At 53.2% G+C, this 19,842-nt stretch overlaps 2 protein-coding genes across 2 annotated transcripts in view; both read left to right on the top strand.

Moving 5' to 3' along the window:
* Positions 1-1,877: 1,877 nt before the first annotated feature.
* FN3K (fructosamine 3 kinase) lies at positions 1,878-8,891 on the top strand. The gene is made up of 6 exons (XM_080681126.1): positions 1,878-2,206; positions 3,376-3,527; positions 5,032-5,123; positions 5,495-5,577; positions 7,356-7,478; positions 8,440-8,891. The coding sequence occupies exons 1-6, from the start codon at positions 2,066-2,068 to the stop codon at positions 8,776-8,778; spliced, it is 930 nt and encodes a 309-aa protein (XP_080537252.1). The 5' UTR covers positions 1,878-2,065; the 3' UTR covers positions 8,779-8,891.
* Positions 8,892-10,775: 1,884 nt separating this feature from the next.
* Positions 10,776-19,842, top strand: part of TBCD (tubulin folding cofactor D) — a 103,187-nt gene continuing 94,120 nt past the window's right edge. Inside the window, exons 1-6 of the mRNA XM_080679833.1 lie at positions 10,776-11,117; positions 13,133-13,183; positions 13,836-13,933; positions 15,319-15,420; positions 17,104-17,250; positions 19,405-19,460. Of these exons, the coding sequence (XP_080535959.1) occupies positions 10,922-11,117; positions 13,133-13,183; positions 13,836-13,933; positions 15,319-15,420; positions 17,104-17,250; positions 19,405-19,460 (650 nt within the window). The 5' untranslated portion in view covers positions 10,776-10,921. The remainder of the gene's footprint in view (positions 11,118-13,132; positions 13,184-13,835; positions 13,934-15,318; positions 15,421-17,103; positions 17,251-19,404; positions 19,461-19,842) is intronic.

The raw sequence follows: 19,842 nt of genomic DNA, 5'->3' as shown, positions 1-19,842 counted from the left end.
GCCTGGGAGAAGCCTGCAACCCAAGTATGGGGTACGTGCCCTTAGACCGGAATCGAACCTGGGACCCTTCAGTCCACAGGCTGATGCTCTGTCCACTGAGCCACACCAGCTAGGGCTGTTGACACAGACCTGCGTGCCCGACGGTTTGGTCCTGGGGTGCCCTGGCCTGAGGTCTTCCAGAGTTAGTCACCTGCACCTGAAACCGTTAGGGCCTGCAGCTCAGGGCTCCTTCTCCTCTGTGGTTAATCACGTCAGAGCAGACAGGTCAGTGGGCAGATGCTGCGTGGAATGTGTATTTGTTCAGATAGAGGATCTTAGAAGCAGAGTCTGCATTTCAGATCCCTGTAACTCATGGGGACGGTTGAGGAGGTGAGTGCCCAGACTCGTCACGAGTCAGTGGTGAGAGGAAGGGACGCCTTCTGGCTCCTGGTGGTGGGGGAGTGGGGTCACTCACAGGCCCCTCTGGGTTCCGAGAGGCTGAGGTAGGGGAGGCAGCCTCCCCTGGTACCTGGTCACCCGAGAAAGTGACAGGCCACTGGGCTCTCAGACCAGGAGGATAGCCCAGACCCGCTCCCGGGAGAATCCTCTTGGGTGCTGTGCCGGGTGCTGGGAATGGCTGCCTCTGCCCCGCAGCAGCCCTCTGGGCCCCAGACCTCACGCCTAGGCAGCACAGCGTTGCCAGCAATGAGAGCTGGGCCTGAGTTTTCCCCAGCTGTTAACAAGAACAGGGAGACACGCTACAGTGGCACCTGGGAGGGAGGCCGCAGGTGAGAGTGCACCCCAAGGAGAGAGGGAGGGGGAGAGGCACAGAGGCAGGTGGTGCTTAACTGAATTGATGTTTCTATCTCTCCCTCTCCCTTCCTCTCTGAAATAAATACAAATATATTTTTAAAAAGATTTGTAATAATAGTGTAATGCCTATGTTTCGCTGTGGTGTAAGTTACAGACAGTCAAACGGTGAATAAAGAAAATAAGTAAAGCCCAGCTAGTGTGGCTCAGGGGTTGAGTGTTGACCTATGAACCAGGAGTTCACAGTTAGATTCTTGGTCAGGGCACATGCCCGGGTTTCAGGCTCGATCCCTAGTATGGCGTGTTCAGGAGACAGCTAATTGACGATTCTCATCATTGATGTTTCTATCTCTTTCTCCCTCTCCCTTCCTCTCTGAAATCAATAAAAATATTTTTAAAAAATAATTAAAAAAATAAAGTTCCTCCCCATCACTGTGGTCTCTGTAATCAGGAGTCCCACGTGGGTGGGGTCAACCGCCTTGCCGGGTATCAGAAGCTCCAGAGCTGCCTCTGTCTTGCTGATGGGCACCAGGTGCCCCGATGAGCAAAGGCAAGGCCAGCAGTGGGTGCCACTGGGCAATGCCTGGGCCTGGCAGGACATGGTTGAGACGCCCAGCCTTTCAGTGGGAGACCTAGCCAGGCCTCAGACTGGGCCTCTCCAGGGCTGTGTCCAGTACCCTGCTGAGTGGGAGGGGTTCACGTCCTGGGAGGGCTCCTGGAACCTCTGTGCAGGGAGGTCAGGCCCTGCCTCTAGGGCCCCGTGAGCGCCCCCAGGGGGTGAACTCCCAACCTGGACTGTCCAGGTACACTAACTATGCAGACGCATGGGGAGAGCACCGCCCCGCTTTTGGCTTCTGTCCCCTCTTGGGAGACGTCCTCACTCTACCCTCCCTCCCTTCCCTCCCTCCCCCCTCTCCCTCCTTCCCCCTTCCCCCTCTCCCTCCCTCCCTTCCCCCTCTCCCTCCCTCCCTTCCCCCTCTCCCTCCCTCCCTTCCCCCTCTCCCTCCCTCCCTTCCCCCTCTCCCTCCCTCCTCTCCCTCCTTTCCCTTCCCTCCCCCGCTTCTCCCTCCTCACCCCTCCTGGGAGGCGGAGCCTGGGAGGCGGGAGCCCGGGCGTTCAGAGCTCGCTGGCCCCGCGGACCAGTCGCCTTCCCCGTGCGCAGCGGCCTGGGCAGCGGCGAGCTCGCGTCCCTGGCTGGGCAGTCGGCACCATCCTGGGTCCCTCTTCGCGTCCCCCTGGCCCCCCTGGTCCCCGTGTTCCGAGTGTCCCCGCCCCCATGGAGCAACTGCTGCGCTCTGAGCTGCGCACCGCGACCCTGCGCGCCTTGGGGCGCTCTGGCGGGGGCTGCATCAGCGAGGGGCACTCCTACGACACTGACGCTGGGCCTGTGTTTGTCAAGGTCAACCGCAGGGCTCAGGTGCGGGGACTGGAGAGGGGGAGAGGGTGGGGATGGCGGGGAATGAAGAGAGAGTGAAAGGGGAGAGGGGGCGGATAAAGGGGATGGGGCGCGCGGAAGGGGACGCGGGGCAGGGGGCGCGGGCATGAGTAGCCTTTCCTGCGTCAGGCCTGGCGCCACTGCCCCCGGGTCAGCCTGTGGCCTTGAACCGGACACCTGCAGGCCACAGGGCTGGAGCATGTTCTGCGGGATCCCCTGCAGGATTTCACCCGCTGCAGGATTAATTCTGGTCCTTTTACCTCCGTGCGTGTGAGTGTCGGTTGTTTGGTTTAATGTCTCCACCCACCAAGCATGGGGGAGGTGAGGCCTGGAGACCTGGGCTGCTTCTGCCACTCTCCTGCCCCAGCTCTGAGGTCAGGTTTCCCCAAGCTCCCGTCCCCTTCACCAGGTGTGAAGAGGCAGGACGGAAGCCAGGACCCCAGGCACCCCAAGGGCCAGACTCCAGTCCCCTCTACTTCCAGGCCCTGCTTGTGTTTGGATCTGGTTTTCATCCCCTGCTCACCCTATTTCTGTTAAATACACTCGGATAATACACTTTACAAGTGGAGACAGCCCGGCCGGTGTTGCTCAGTGGTTGAGCATTGACCTATGAACCAGAAGGTCACGGTTCAGTTCTCCCTCAGGGCACATGCCTGGTTTTCAGGCTCCATCCCAAGTGTGGGGCGTGCAGGAGGCAGCTGATCAATGATTCTCTCTCATCATTGATATTTCTTTCTCTCTCTCCCTCTCCCTTCCTCTCTGAAACCAATTTCAAACAAAACAAAAAACCAAGTGGAGAGAGTTAGCTACAGTGCGTGTGCCCAGCAGTGGTGGGGCGCTGCCTGTGGGCTGGCGGGATCCAGAGAGACCCCTTCCGACACCCTGCAGCACTGTCCACGGCCGGGTGGACAGGGGGTGGGGGCTGATCCAGCATCCTTGCTCTGTGGGCACCAGAACTGTTGAGGAGTCTGATTTCAGAACCCAAATGTCTCAGAATGATGAGCCCCACCCATAGGAACCTCATTTTCAGTAACTGGGGGTCCTGGGTGCTTAGGACCCCATGCGGTGGCTTCTGTGGAGGGCTGTGCACAACAGCCTGGCTGCAGAAACCCCTGCTGGAGTGGGAGCTCATGGTGGTGTTCTGGACACAGGCCCGGCAGATGTTTGAGGGGGAGGTGGCAAGCCTGGAGGCCCTCCGGAGCACGGGCATGGTGCGTGCCCCTCGGCCCATCAAGGTTATCGACCTGCCCGGGGGTGGGGCAGCCTTCGTGATGGAGCATCTGAAGATGAGGAGCTTGAACAGGTGAGAGAGAGAGAGAGAGAGAGAGAGAGACAGAGCGAGCGCGAGTGTGTGTGTGAGAGTGTGTGTGTGTGTGTGTGTGTGTGTGTGTGAGTGTGTGTGTGTGTGTGTGTGTGTGAGAGAGAGAGTGTGTGTGTGGGTGAGAGAGAGAGTGTGTGTGTGTGTGAGAGTGTGTGTGTGTGTGTGTGAGAGAGAGTGTGTGTGTGTGGGTGAGAGAGAGAGAGAGAGAGAGAGAGAGAGCAAGCGCGAGTGTGTGTGTGTGTGTGTGTGAGAGAGAGAGAGAGTGTGTGTGTGTGGGTGAGAGAGAGAGAGAGAGAGAGAGAGCAAGCGCGAGTGTGTGTGTGTGTGTGAGAGAGAGAGAGAGAGAGTGTGTGTGTGTGGGTGAGAGAGAGAGAGAGAGAGAGAGAGAGAGAGCAAGCGCGAGTGTGTGTGTGTGTGTGTGTGAGAGAGAGAGAGTGTGTGTGTGTGAGAGAGAGTGTGTGTGTGTGGGTGAGAGAGAGAGAGAGACAGAGAGAGAGTGTGTGTGTGGGTGAGAGAGTTTGTGTGTGGGTGAGAGAGTGTGTGTGTGGGTGAGAGAGTGTGTGTGGGTGAGAGAGAGAGTGTGTGTGTGGGTGAGAGAGAGACAGAGACAGAGTGTGTGTGTGTGGGTGCGAGAGAGTGTGTGTGTGGGTGAGTGAGAGTGTGTGTGAGAGAGAGTGTGTGTGGGTGAGAGAGAGAGAGAGAAACAGAGAGAGAGTGTGTGTGTGTGTGTGTGGGTGAGAGAGAGAGAGGGAGGGAGAGAAAGGGAGCAGCCACTTGCTGAGCTGCCCACAGAACTCGGTGGAGTTACCAGGGGCAGGGCTCCCACCTGTCATTCTTTTTTTTTTTTTCTTCAATATATTTTATTGATTTCAGAGGGGAATGGAGAGGGAGAGAGAAACATCAATGATAAGCCTGGCTGGCCTGGCTCAGTGGTTGAGCATCAACCTATGAACCATGGTTTGATTCCCGGTCAGGGCACATGCCTGGGTTGTGGGCTCAGTTCCCAGTAGGGGGCGTGCAGGAGGCAGCCAAGCAAGGATTCTCTGTCATCACTGATGTTTCTCCCTCTCCCTCCATCTCTGAAATCAATAAAAAAATATATTTAAAAAAACCCCAAACCTGGGAGATGGTTTTTTGTTAGTTGTTTGTTTTTATAGCAAAGGTGGACATTTATTGAAGAACAAGCACAGACTCCCATGTGGGGAGGGGAAAAGAGTCCCCTAGGACATGGTTTTTAACTTCACGTTACCTTTTGAACATTTGTCTTGTAATTCTCAGTACTTTAAAGCTTCTGTTGATGCCTACCTGCTTGCCCACTCTTGGTGATTTGACACTGTTTTTTGGAAAGGGTGGCTGCCTGCCATTCGTTTTTCACTTGTTGTGGCATGGGAAGTAGTTTTTAGGTATTGAAATATTCCTAAACTAGAACGTGCTGGCAGACTGTTGCTATTTCTTATTTTAATGGCTGCCTTTCTTCTCTCCGCAGTCAAGCTTGGAGACTTGGAGAACAGGTGGCAGATTTGCACCTTTACAACCAGAAGCTCGGGGACAAGTTGAGGGAGGAGGTGAACACAGTGGGTGCGTACAGATTGCCTTCGTGCGCCCTTGACCCAGTGGCATCCACCCTGGCCTGGTGCCCAGGGTGACATTTCCGTAACAGGTTGGATTGCACGCCATCTCCCTCTACACTCAGTGTGAAAATGGGATTGTTAAGTAGGAATCTGATGGAGTTGATAAGCAAGTAGAATTGGCTCCTGACCTCTTTTATACCCAGCCCTGCAGTCTGGTGTGCTGAGGCTGTGTCCTGGCTGACTCACGTGCTATCTAATTGCTAGTGGGAGTGGTACGTTCTCATATCACGCACATTCCAGCGGTGCAGCCAGGCCTGTCCTGACTCTCTGTCAGGGTCTGGCATTTAAAGGAAAGACCACATCTCTTCCTGTTAATAGGCCGGAGGGCTGAGGATGCTGAGCCCCAGCATGTGACCAAGTTCGGGTTCCACACAGTGACGTGCTGTGGCTTCATCCCGCAGGTGAGTGACAGGGTTAGGATGCATGTGCTTGCTTAGCTGAGGGCCGTTCCCTACACCCTCCTGTTGGGCACCCCTTCCCTTGTATGTGACAGGGTGCCAGTCCTGGCGCACCAGGGAGATTGACCACCTGATTCCTAAAAGCAAAGGGTGATACCTGGGATGAGGGCGTTGAGCTTGGTGGTGGGAAGCCGTGGGGCAGGTGGAAGAGCATTCTAAGCAGAGGGAACAGCAGGTGTGAAGGCCATATTTCAGGAGGGCACAGGATGAATGGAGCCAGCCCAGTCATAGTGGTCCCAACAAGCGTGGCTGAGTGTGGCTTGTCCTGCTTCAGATGTTGAGTTGAAGAGCTGCAGGGTCTCCAAAGACTTGGTTGACCTCATACAGTGGCTTTTCAAGAACCCTAAGGTCTGAAGTAGATGAGAAGGGATGGTCTGTGAGGGGCACAGGTAGCCTTGAGTGCTCCTTCAAATTATAGGATCAACAAGCCAACTTAGGTCAGCTACAGCCCAGCCAGGAAAGGGGGTGGAAGGACAACCCGGTCCACCTCCTTGTGCTAGGACAAGAAGGCCCTAGGACTTATTTCACTTAGCATGATACTCTCCAGGGCCCTCCGTGCTGTCTCAAAGGATAAGAGATCCTTTTTTCCTGCTGCATAGTATTCCACAGTACAAATGTGCTACAGCTTTTTTAAATCCACTCATCTATTGATGGGCACTTGGCCTGTTTCCAGATTGTTGTGTTCTTTTATTTATTTACTACAGGCCCAGTGCATGAAATTCGTGCATGGGTAGGGTCCCTAGTGGCTGCTGGCTGCTGGCTGCCAGCCGGGGCACTTCCCTTCCCCCGGCTGCCTGCCACCACCACCAGCCCCGCCCCTGGTCAAACTCCTGGTCAAGGGGACCATTTGCATATTAGGCTTTTGTTATATAGGATTTATTTATTTTAATTTCTTAGTTTTATTTATTTTACTTTAAGAAGTAATATAATATCATGAATAATACATATGAAATTATGAACACATTGCATTCAATTTTATTATTTGGTGGCAAATAGCTCTTTGCATCTCTCTTTTTTAAAAATATATTTTATTGTTTTTTTTACAGAGAGGAAGGGAGAGGGATAGAGAGTTAGAAACATCAATCAGCTGCCTCCTTCACACCCCCTAGTGGGGATATGCCCGCAACCAAGGTACGGCCCTTGACCGGAACCAAACCTGGGACCCTTCAGTCTGCAGGCTGACGCTCTATCCACTGAGCCAAACCAGTTAGGGTTGCATCTCTTTTTTAAAAAATTATTTCTTTATTGTTTAAAGTATTACCTATGTCTCCCTTTTCCCCCCATTGACCCGCTCCAGCCTGCCCAGGCCTCACCGCCCCCTGTTCTCTGTGTCCATGGGTCATGCATATATGCATACAAGGTCTTTGGTTGATTACCTCCCACCCACACTCTGAGGCTGTGTTCTTTTAGTGGTTGATCTAGGGCCGTGGTCGGCAAACTGCGGCTTGCGAGCCACATGCGGCTCTTTGGCCCCTTGAGTGTGGCTCTTCCACAAAATACCATGGCCTGGGCGAGTCTATGTTGAAGAATTGGCGTTAGAAGAAGTTTAAATTTAAAAAATTTGGCTCTCAAAAGAAATTTCAATCGTTGTACTGTTGATATTTGGCTCTGATGACTAATGAGTTTGCCGACCACTGCAGTCTAGGGTTTAGGCAAATCACGTGTGTAACTGCCCTGTGACCACCACCTGCAGCCTCCGCCTCCTTTCCCTTGCTGCCCAGGTGAATGAGTGGCAGGACGACTGGTCCACCTTCTTCACCCGGCACCGGCTCCAAGCGCAGCTGGACCTCATTGAGAAGGACTATGCTGATCGAGAGGCACGAGATCTCTGGTCGCAGCTACAGGTGGGCACAGATCTCTGAGAGAGGGGTTGTCCCCCTGTGAGCCACCACATTTATGTGGGGCCCTCTGGAGTTGAGACCACTGAGCCCTTGGAAAGGAGCTGGTCAAGTCCAGGACACATGGTGCCTCTTGGCCTGATGGGGAAACGGGGAAGGGGGAGGGACCTGAAGACATACTCTCAGCCCCTGAGTGTACCTCTCACCCCCGAGGTCACTGGGTTCTTAAACTTCAGACTTTGTTCCTGTGAAACACAGGTACTGGAATCGTAAATGGTGGCATTTACTATTACTTTCTTGCCCACTTTTACCCTTTTCTGCATGAATGTTTTACGTCTTAGAGCAGATGTGGGCAGAAGATGCCCGAGGGACTGGTTTCAAAGCAACACCCAAAATGTGAAAAATAGAACTCTCAGGTCAATGTAGAGCATGCATTGAAGAACTATTATTTAACTCTTTAAAAAATATATTTTTTATTGATTTCAGAGAGGAAGGGAGAGGGGGAGAGAGAGAGAAACATCAATGATGAGAGAGACTCACTGGTCAGTTGCCTCCTGCACGCCCCCCACTGGGGGTGAAGCCTGAAATGGAGTCTCAACCACTGAGCCATGCCTTCTGGGCTTATTTAACTCTTTAATGAAGTAACTGATGGGATACAAAAGAGGTGAAATAAAAGAATAGTGGAGAAAGTTTGCTAAGTTAGGTACAAAAAAAAATACCTTCACTCAGGATATACAGTTTAGGTTTCTATTCTCCAGGAGATAAAACCATCACCTCTGGGGTTTGACACCGTATGTAAATCATTAGTGTCATGGAGCTTCGGGCCTGAGTCTAGTGGATATAAGACCAAGTTCCACTGCCCTGGGCTTGCTTTGACACTGAACAAACTTTGCCATCGTTCCCCGTGTTGCATGAGGAAACCGTGGCTCATAGTCCCATAACTGTGTGTCCAATATTATTTCCTTAGGTGAAGATCCCGGATCTGTTTAGTGGCCTAGAGATTGTCCCCGCACTTCTTCACGGGGATCTCTGGTCAGGAAACGTGGCCGAGGACAACTCGGGACCCCTTATTTACGACCCAGCGTCCTTCTATGGCCATTCTGAGTTTGAACTGGCAATTGCCTTGATGTTCGGTGGCTTCCCCAGGCCCTTCTTCACCGCCTACCACCAGAAGATCCCCAAGGCTCCAGGGTTCGACCAGCGGCAGCTGCTCTACCAGCTCTTTAACTACCTGAACCACTGGAACCACTTTGGGAGGGAGTACAGGAGCCCGACCCTGGGCACCATGAGGAAGCTTCTCAAGTAGCAGCCCGCCTGTGTCCCTGCCCACCTGCCCGCCCACTTAGCAAATACCAGGGGCAGCAACAGCAGAGGCGGCTGCAGGGGCTAATAAAGCCAGTGGGGGCTTCGGGGACGGAACTGCTGTGAGTCTTAACTGTGTCCCTACCTTCCATGCACTTGGGCTAGTTTACAGAGTGCCCAGACCACCTGAAAGGGCTCCAACGGACTCTTCACATACCACAGCCTAGGCCCTAGGGGATGTTTGAAGTTTGGATATTTTCATCATAATTGTATAGAAACTCACATAGATTTGGACTTTGCTTAGGCAGAAAATGGTGCCCCATCCTCCTGCGGATGTGGGGCTCCTGTTTTAGCTCAGGCAGTGTGGGGAACCATGAGTTGTGCCCCATGAGTTTTAAATATATTTTTATTTGACTTCAGAGAGGAAAGGAGAGGGAGAGAGAAACATCAATGATGAAAGAGATTCACTGACTGGCTGTCTCCTGCACGCCCCCTACTCGGGATCAAGCCCACAACCCAGGCATGTGCCCTTGAGCGGAACTGAACCTGGGACCCTTCAGTCTGCAGGCCACCACTCTTATCCACTGAGCCAAACCAGCTAGGGCTAAAATATATTTTTAATATATAGTTTAATATATTGATTTCAGAGAGGAAGGGGAAGGGAGAGAGAGAAAAAAAACATCGATGATGTGAATCATCTATTGGCTGCCTCTTGCACACCCCGCACTGGGGATTGAGCCTGCAATCCAGGCATGTGCCCTGACCAGGAATTGAACCGTGGCCTCCTGGTTCATTGGTTGATGCTCAACCACTGATCCACACCAGCTGGGCTGTGCCCCATTTCCTAAGCAGCACCTCTGGGGCTGAGTGAGGGGCCTTCAAGTCCATCCTTAAGGTGAGACAGATGCAAGGAAGGGCCCCCAATGTTGTGGGGACTGGCATTTGGGCTGCAGCCACTGCCCAGCCTCTCTACTTCTCCCCATTTCCCAGCCAGTGTGTTTTCCTCTGGATAAGGAGGAGGCGGGAAGCTGGGAGAGAGCCTTGGGCAGTGGGGTGTGCCCCACAGCTGGGATGTCTGTGATACAGGGGATGGGGATGTCCACGCGGCCTGTTGGTTCAAGATGTCAGGGCTGTCACGGTTGAAGGTCTCTGCCTGGGGACAGGTGGTGCCTGGCAGGGTCTCAGGGCATCATGGCCACCTCTGTGTCTCTAAAGTCAGGGGACCACGTGATTACTACTTCTGGAAAAATTACCCATTCATTCATACAGCGCCCAAATGTCCCTTTTCTGTAAAGTGCGACTGTCTAGCGGGATTCGTTCCCAACGCAGACATAGGAGCCTGTTGAAAGCTTTCTAGAAAGAAGTCCACCCCCAAACTCTTCCTTCCAAACACCTGCCGGTCTCAAATACAAACTGCCATCGTGGGCAGAACCTGTGAGACCCCCGACTCCGCCCCACCCTCAGGCCCAGAGCCCTGGACTCCGCCCCCTCCATGGGCCCAGACCCCCTCCATTGACTCCGCCCCCTCCACGGGCCCAGACGCCCCTCCATTGACTCCGCCCCCTCCACGGGCCCAGACCCCCATTGACTCCGCCCCCTCCACGGGCCCAGACCCCCATTGACTCCGCCCCCTCCACGGGCCCAGACCCCCATTGACTCCGCCCCCTCCACGGGCCCAGGCCCCCATTGACTCCGCCCCCTCCACGGGCCCAGATCCCCATTGACTCCGCCCCCTCCACGGACCCAGGCCCCCATTGACTCCGCCCCCTCCACGGGCCTAGACCCCCATTGACTCCGCCCTCTCCACGGGCCCAGACCTCCATTGACTCCGCCCCCTCCACGGGCCCAGGCCCCATTGACTCCGCCCCCCCCACGGGCCCAAACCCAAACCCGCTCGGACTCCACTGCGCACGCGCCTCGGCTGCAGGCCTTCTGGGCGCGGTTCTCCCGGCCCCGCCCCCGCTCCTCTCTCTGACGACCAGCGCGCACCGTAGCGGGACCAGCGCGTGAGGTCGGAGGTCACAGGGCGGGGTCTGCGTCGGCCGCTCGCTTCGCGGCTCCCTCGCCCGTCTCAGCCTAGTCGCCTCAGCGCCGTCCGCCCTCACATCCCGCTGACTTACAGGGGCGGCTCCACCTCAGCGCCGAGGATGGGCGTGAATCAGGAGCCGGCCGCGGGCGCCCCGGAGGACTCGCCGGAGGACTCGCCGGAGGATGGGGCCCCGGCCCGCGGCGGCACCTTCGAGGCTTTCGGCGACAGCGCGGAGACGCGCGCGCTGCTGGGCCGCCTGCCCGAGGTGCTCGGGGACTGCGCGGCGCGGGAGAGCGCCCTGCAGCGGTTCCGAGGTGCGTGCGGCCCGAGCGCTCGCCCATGCGGGTGCGCGGGCGGGAAGAGGCCCTGGCGCTGCTCTCGGTGCGCGCTCCGGGGCGGGACCCGTGACCGCCTCGGCTGCTAGCGGAACCGGCTCCCAGACACGCCCCCGCCGTCACCCCCTGGGAGAGCCCGTGCTGCGCCGGGCGGCTGCCCCTGGGGCCGAGGGCATGGTCTGGGCGAGGACGCGGGGTGGTCCTGGGGGCCGACCTCTCCTCCTGCCCGCACCCCGGGGCCACAGCCAGGGCAGGGAATGGGGAGCACGAGTAGGTGGGGAGAGGCAGGTGCGCAGCAAAACCCTCCGCAGCCGAAAACAGTCCCGACTGATCCCGGGAGGCAGCCCACACCTCCCGGAGCGGAGTCAGGGAGGGAAGCTGTACGTTATTTTGCAAAAGTCTCACTGGCTGCAGCTGAAGGGGAGGGACAGGGTGCCGCTGGGCCTGGTGGTGCCCGTCCCGGTCCCTCGTTCCGGTGCCCGCGGAGCTGTGTGCCCTCCTGGTGGTCCCTGCCGGGCTGGTCTCCGGAGGACAGGCGTCACCTGAAGCCCACCCAGAGTCTCAGCGCCCCCGCAGGATGTCTCCCACGGCACTTAACGGACTAACCTCTGGCGTCTTTTTTTAAATTTAATATATTTTATTGACTTTTTACAGAGAGGAAGGGAGAGGGATAGAGAGTTAGAAACATCAACCAACTGCCTCCTGCACACTTCCTCCTGGGGATGTGCCCGCAACCCAGGTACATACCCTTGACCGGAATCGAACCGGGATCCTTCAGTCCGCAGGCGGACGCTCTATCCACTGAGCCAAACCGGTTAGGGCCTCTGGTGTCCTTTTATTTTTATTGATTTCAGAGAGGAAGGGAGAGGGAGAGAAACATCAATGATGAGAGAAAATCATGGCCTGGCTGCCTCCTGCACGCCCCACCCACGCTGGGGATGGAGCGGGCCTGTGCCCTCACCGGGAATTGAACCTTGACCTCCTGGTTCAGAGGGCGATGCTCCACCACTGAGCCAGGCCGGCACCTCTGTGTCTTTTCTCTGCACTCCGCCTGCTGTCCCTGAGCGCAGGACACCGCAGAACTAGCTCCCATCACCGCAGTCCCGGGACACCCCCAGCAGACAGGCCCGGGCAGCCCCGTGCAGGAGCCTCGCTCCAGGGAGCGTGGGGTGGTGGGCAGCGCTCATGGCGGGGCCCTGGTTGGTGTAAGTGCTCCGAGGCTGCAGGTTTGTCTGTATTGGGTAATGAAACCATTCCTCAGGACCCCAGAGCTCGTGACTTAGGGTTTTGTAATTCAGTAAAACCACGTTTGTTCACGCGAGGGGCTCTGTGGCCGGCTGCGTGGAAGCAGCACGTGCTTAGGCGCTTGGTCCCCACCAGGAGTCAAACCCAGGGACCCAGTGCCCGTGCGCGAGAGTCTGTGGCTGTCAGCGGGGGTCAGCACTAAGGATCTTGTGTACAGAACTATCTGGAGGGTGAGGCGGGTATCGGGGGCCAGGGAAAGCCCATCTCCCATTCCTGGGAAGTGGTCACATGTGGAGGTGTGTGCAGGTGAGAACTGCCATAGGTGAGGTGGCCACTGCCTCTGGTAGCAGTTGCACCTTCCGGGAGGAGTAGAAAGCAGGCCGCCTGGTGTGAAGGAGGCTCTGCGTGAGGCTGGGAGGGGCTGGGGGCACGTGGGAATGAGAGCTGCCAGATCGTGCAGCGTGACTGCACCTGGCTGGGGAATGTTGGAGGGGACATTAAAGGAGCGGAAGGTGTGTGTTGAATGAAGGGAGAACTAAGCTGGGCTGTAGAAGGTCTGAGGAGGGGGAAGAAGGCCCGGGAGGAAGGTGTGCCCAGGAGGCCGGGGTGCAGTGGCCCCGAGGCGCCCACCCAGGTGTCCTGTGGCCTTGGGAGCTGCATGGGCTGGGGCCCAGGAGGAAAACGGAGGGTTCTGAGATGCCTATGCATGTTTGTCTTGGTGATATTAATGCTCACATTCTTGTCTTTAGTGATAATGGACAAATACCAGCAGCAGCCTCACCTGTTGGACCCACACCTTGGTAAGAATAGGCTGCTGACTCTGATTTTGGTCATCCAGTTCCTGATGACCACAAAAGCTTTGGTGTGTGCGCATGCTTGTGCGTGTGTATGCGTGCTTGCCAGCAGAGGGTGTCAGGATGAAGTGCCTGGGTCTTACTTGTTAGCAGGGCTGTGAGGTTTAAAGATGTGAACCGGGAATGTGTAGGCAGGAAGAGTTAGCTTTATTGTGCACACATGTGACTTCTGAAAAGTGGGCTGGTGCTGTTCTTCAAGTAACCGAAAGGTTTTGTAGAAGGTAAGCTTTTTGAACTCTCCTGTCGCAGGCGAGAGACTAATCCTTGGTTGATAACCTGGCGGGGGGAGATATTAGCTATGGGCTTGTCATATATGGCCTTTACTGTGTTGAGATATGTTCCCTCTATTCCCACTTTGTTGAGAGTTTTTATTACAAAATGATGCGGAATTTTGTCAGATGCCTTTTCTGCATCTGTTAAGTTGATCATGTCCTTACTGATTTTCTTCTCAGCTGTTCTATTAAATCTGAGAGGAGTATAGAAATCTTAACTATAGTTATAGGTTTGTCAAGTTCTCCTTTCAGTTGTCAGTTTTTTGTCTTAATGTCATATTAATGTTTAACTTTATAGCAAATGTTTTGTATCTCTTTTTCTCTAGAATGGATGATGAACTTGTTGTTGGAAATAGTGCAAGATAAGACATCTCCAGCTGACCTCGTACATCTGGCTTTTAAATTTCTTTACATCATCACCAAGGTGACATTTGCATTGCACTTTATAGTTGACAGAACACTCTTTAAAATTTGTTTTTTTTTCTTTTTTTGACAACACTTTCTTAATGTACCTGGTCCAGAAGTTACCTTCCAAAATGTTTTTTCTTGGGAAAGATGGTTTTCACACATAAATTGTGGGTTTTATTTTCTCTCTCTCCCCCCCCTTTTTAAAAAGATTTTTAATTGAGTTTTGGAGAGGGAGAGAGAGATAAAAGCAATGATGTGAGAGTGAAGTGTCCATCAGGTGCCTCTTGCATGCCCCTTACTGGGGGCTGAGCCTGAAACCAGGGCATGTGCCCTAAATGGGAGGATGCACAACCAACTGGGCCACACCGGCAAGGGCTATTTTCTCATTTCACCCTAGTTTTGGGATCCCATATTTAGTGATCCAGGGGTTCTTTTGGCTGCAACAATATCCAAGGTATTTATCATTTGCATTTGAGTAGATCAAGTACCACCTAACTAGAAAGAGAGAGAGAGAGATGACTGGTTCAGAAAAGTTTTTTACAAGGAAAAAGCAAACAAACATGGAAACGAAAGTACTTCTCAAACTTGGATGTACAGGTGCGTTTCCTGGGGACCTTGCTGTAATGGAGGTTCTTCAGAAGTATGCCTGGGCTGGGACCTGATAGTCTGCATTCTAATACGCTCCCAGGTGATGTCTGTGTGCTGGCCTGCACTTCCTGTTTGCATTTCCGCCGTGGGAGTGACGCAGAGCCTCTCGGTGGGGTTTGTGGTTCCCTGGGATACACGTTGCAGTGATGCCTGCTGTGTGATGGACAGAGGCACGTGGCCAGTGAGGGTGCACACTTCTCTGCAGCTTGACGAATCATATCACTGTAATATGATGTCATTCTCTGATCACTGGGTGGCATAGGTGGTGATGTTTTACTTTATTGATTCGTTTTTATTTTTTAAATTTTGTTTTCAAATACATTTTTATTGATTTCAGAGAGGAAGGGAGAGGGAGAGAGAGATAGAAACATCAGTAATGAGAATCATTGATTGACTGCCTCTTGCATGTCCCACGCTGGGGATTGAGCCCATAACCCGGGCATTTGCCCTGACCGGGAATCGAACCCACGACCTCTTGGTTCTGGGTCACACTGGTCGGGCTACTTTACTTATTGATTTTAGAGAGAGAGGAAGGTGGGAGGGGGAAGAGAGAAACATCGATGTGTTGTGCACTCATTGGTTGATCCTGTACTAGTATGTGCCCTGACCGGGGATCCAACCTGAAACTTGGCTCTAATCAACTGAGCTACCTACACCAGCCAGGACTTGGTGGTAATTTTTGATGAGGAAAAAGATATTTTTTCTTTATTTTCTTAATTATATCATCAATGCCTTTTTTTTTTAATTGGTTAGGTTCGAGGATATAAGACATTTCTTCGTTTATTTCCTCATGAAGTATCTGACGTGCAGCCTGTTTTAGACATGTTTACAGATCAGAACCCTAAGGACCATGAAGTGAGTATCCCTCTCCTCCTCCTCTGCATGTTCTCTCCTCTCCTTCTTTCTCCCCTTATTTGCTCCACCCCTGCTCTGGCACCGTCATCGGCCTGTCTCGTTACGTTTTACCTTACTATGCTGTTTAGTGTCACTCTTGTATTCTTTTGGCTTTCTCTTTTTTTTACGTTTCTTTAAATTATCTTTTTTTTTTTTTTTTTTTTTTTTTTAATAATGCCTTTTATAAAGAAAATACGCTTACACAGTGTGGTGATAATCCTGTTACCACCCACTTTTCTTTAACTTGAAATATCCCGATGTGGAAAGTATTAAGCTCAGTGAAATGTCAGTCCTCCCCCGGATGGGCCCTAGAACACCTGTAATTCCCTAGCACCGAGTGGTGACCATATGTGTGAAGTGTCCCCGCGGAAGGTCGTGGAGACCAGAACCATGGTTTCTATGGGGGCTGGTCTTGTAGGCACTCTGCTGAGCATATACTGCACCCTCAGGCTCCCAGAGGAAAGCAGGTGTTCAGCACAAGCCTCACGGTGTGTGCAGCCAATCCAGGCACAGTAGGTCCCCCTTGTCAGTGAGGGAACGGTGGGAACCCTCATGAAATCCAGGCTCCCTGATGGGCATGGTGGCTGCCCTGGACGCCAGCCAGCCTTTCTGAGGAGAGCAGCCAGGCCTGCGGAGGGAGCACTCTGGTGCCCGTTGCATTCAGAAGAGCCCACAGTTACAACCACAGCTCGAAGGTTTTAGTGCGAATGTGCCCCATTTCCGTTGAAGTCTTGGGTGAGGTTTTCCTGCTCTCCTTTGCTTTTTTCTTTTAATATATTTAAAAAAATTTTAAAATTGATTTCAGAGAGAGGAAGGGAGAGGGAGATAGAAACCTCATTGATAAAAATCATCGATGGGCTGCCTCCTACACACCCCCTACCGGAGATTGAGCCCACACCCAGGAATGTGCCCTGACCGGGAATCGAACCCTGACCTCCTGGTTCATAGGTCGACGCTCAACCACTGAGCCAGGCCGGCCGGGCTCCTCTGCTTCTTTTTTTATTGATTTTTTACAGAGAGGAAGGGAGAGGGAGAGAGAGCTAGAAACATCGATCAGCTGCCCCCTGCACACCCCCTCCTGGGGATGTGGCCGAAACCAAGGTACATGCCCTTGACCGGAATCGAACCCGGGACCCTTCAGTCCTCAGGCCGACGCTCTATCCACTGAGCCACACCGGTCAGGGCTCCTCTGCTTCTTGCAGAGAAGGTGATTCCAGGGCCAAATTGGAGTCTTGCTTCAGTGACTGCTGAAATTCTGGGCACTTGTCTTTGATTGGAAGTTGAGAATTTTTTTTCTCGTCTTCTGTTTTTTGTGCTTTCTACTTTCTCAAAAGGCTGATTGCATGCTGAAGAGTGCCAGTGAAGAAAAGCTGTCGTATTGATGTGTTATGATTTTCCTTTGTCCACTTCGCTGTTTTTTTTGGTCTGCTATGGTAGCCAGGTTTGCATGAAGAAGGTGTGTGTAGTATGATGGGGTATAGGGAAGTCAGGGGAGGAGCTAGCGATGGTCTGAACCCCAGGTTCAGGTCAGTGGCGTTTGAGGGGCCTGGAGTGGGCAGGGAGGGTACCAGGTTTGTGATCGGGGCATGTGGGTTACCTCCCTCCTTTATACAGGAATCGTTTTATTTTGGTTTAACTCCTTAGACTTGGGAGACCCGCTACATGCTTCTACTGTGGCTCTCCATGACTTGCCTGATCCCTTTCGATTTTACACGCCTTGATGGGAACCTTCACACCCAACCAGGGCAAAAGCGAATGTCCATAACCGACCGTATTCTCCAAATAGCACAGGTGAGTGTGGTTGTACTAGGAATTACCCGAAGTTAGTGCTCTTCTGTGCTCATGCTGTCTTGATACTAGAGTTTCCGTAGGTACACTCTTGACACTTCTATATTTCTACAATTGCTGTTATTATTTTTCAGAGGTAAAATTTCATTACTTATTTGGAAATTGTGGTAATTCATATAGGGGTCAGGATGAATTATTTTAGCAAATTTCATTTCTTTGTAGATATTGCAAATACTCTAACCATAATAATGACATATAAGAGGTCTCAGGTGGCATTGGTAAGATAAAGTAAAGGTCTATTTAAATTTAAATCTTAATGTCATATTGATAATACATTGTAGAAAAACTAGAAAATAGGGAAGCATCAAAGATAATAAAATCTCTCAAATTCTAGTGCCAGGAGGTAACACTTGTACATAGTCTTCAAACATCTGATGTAAATATTGTGCATGTTGGTTATTATATTATTTATCTATGCTGCTTAAAGACTTACCCTAAACTTGAGTAGTTTAACACGCGGGTCACCTCAGACTCCGTGGATCGGGACTCTGGGCTTGGCTGCTCGCCTTCTGCTTGGAGGTCTCCCCGGTTGCAGTCAGGCCCCTGGGGCAGGGGATGCTTCCGGCTCTCCTGGTTGGTGGCAGAAATCAGACCCCCAGGGCTGGTGGACCAAGGGCCTTCATTCTTTGTTGACCGTTCCTTACCGCATGGCCCCCCAGCGGGACAGCTTCTTCTGTCAAAGCCAGCAAGGCCAGGCTCTGCTGGCAAGACGCAGTCACAGTGACGCGTTGCTGTCATGGGGTGACGTCCACCTCCACCTCTCCCCACACAGTCTCTTGGTTTGAAGCAAATAGTGTGTTTAACCCATCTGGGAGGGATTACACAGGGTGTGAGTGCCCGCAGGCAGGACCAGGGGCCACCTTACAGTCTGCCGGCCACACGTTCATACCAAGCCTTCATTGAGCGCCGTTGTGTGCAGACACTGGGCTGACGGCTTTTCATATATTAACTCATTTAATCCTTCTTAATGAGTCAGGTCACTGTTTTAATCATTTTGCTGAGGAGACAATAGGCACAAGGATAAGTAACTTAGCTGTTCATTTCCTCATAACGGGTCCACCTCTGAACCCCAGCAGCGGGTCTGGAGCCTGTGCTTTTTTTTTTTTTTTTTAAATATATTTTACCGATTTTTTACAGAGAGGAAGAGAGAGCTAGAAACATCAATGAGAGAGAAACATCGATCAGCTGCCTCTTGCACGCCCCCTACTGGGGATGTGCCCGCAACCAAGATACATGCCCTTGACTGGAATTGAACCTGGGACCCTTGAGTCCGCAGGCCGACGCTCTATCCACTGAGCCAAACCAGCTAGGGCTGGAGCCTGTGCTTTTTACGGTGTTCCTCACTGCCCGCTTCGGCAGGGGCCTTGGCAGCAGCACATCCTGAGTGTCTGTGTCAGATGTCGCCCTCGTAATCTTTAAGGAAAAAGGTGCTCCATTGTACCCAGTGTTAATATATCCTCTCACAGATGGACACTGGTTCTAGGTCTGCTCTGTCACATCAGGTGGTGGTGAGCACCGTGGGTCCCTGTGTGCTGTGTCCTGGGCGGGACTGCCGGAGGAGGGGCGGTTCATGTCTAACCATTCGCACTGTGTGCGGTTCTCCAGAAAGCCTGCCCCGAGCAGAGCTCCTTTAAGAGAGTTATTTGGGAAAAGTTAGTTGAGCTGAGAATTGGAGACCTCGGAAGGCGGGCCTCCTGAGAAGAGCTAGTCGTTTGTATTAAACCAGGGGCCCTTGTTTGCGTGAGGCTCCTAACTGTCCTGATACTAAATGCCCTTGGGTCCCAGATGTGTTCCACGGACACTGATTGTTACGGGGTAACACACGGTTCCTTTTCCTGCTAGTTTTGCACGTGTCTTTCTAGGGCTATGACACACGCCGTGTGTGGTTTGGCGCTCGCCTGAGGTGAGCACAGCACTGAGAGCTGCAGCTTTAGTTCAAGTTCAGAGAGGTTTGCGCAGCTTTGGCATTGGGCCTCTGTCTGTGAGCTTCATGCATTGGGCTCTCGGGAAGCTCCTGAGTGCAGGACTGGCCGGCCGAGCAGCCTGCTGAGATTTTTTCTGTGTGTAACGGCACCTCTCCTTTATGCTTTCTTGTAGTCCTACTTGGTGGTCAGTGACAAGGCGCGAGATGCGGCTGCTGTCCTCGTGTCCAAGTAAGTGCCCAATTGCCTTCCTGTGGCCCTGTTGGTTGATGTGTGACTGCTGCCTTCTGAGGGGTTTATCTTACCCAAGAGGCCTGGTGCACGAAATTCGTGCACAGGTAGTGTCCTTAGGCCTGGCCTGCGATCAGGGCCAATCAGGTTCCCCACCTCCCCACCTCCTCCTTCCCTTGCTGCCCGCACAACACCACAGCACCACAGCGTGGTTCCCTGCCTCCCGGCCTCCCCACCTCTTCCTTCCTTTGCTCCCTCAGCGCCCTGCCTCCGCTGCTGGTCGCCCGCCATGTTCTGTGCCGCCCCTTTGTGGTCAGCGCATGTCATAGCACGTGATCGAACTCCCGGTCTGCCAGTCAAACTCCCAAGGGGACAATTTGCA

Source organism: Plecotus auritus, assembly GCF_963455305.1.
Source record: "Plecotus auritus genome assembly, chromosome: 7".
In the NCBI taxonomy this organism is placed as follows: domain Eukaryota; kingdom Metazoa; phylum Chordata; class Mammalia; order Chiroptera; family Vespertilionidae; genus Plecotus; species Plecotus auritus.
The sequence above is the reverse complement of the archived record's forward strand: the minus strand, read 5'-3'. Positions and strand labels throughout refer to the sequence as shown.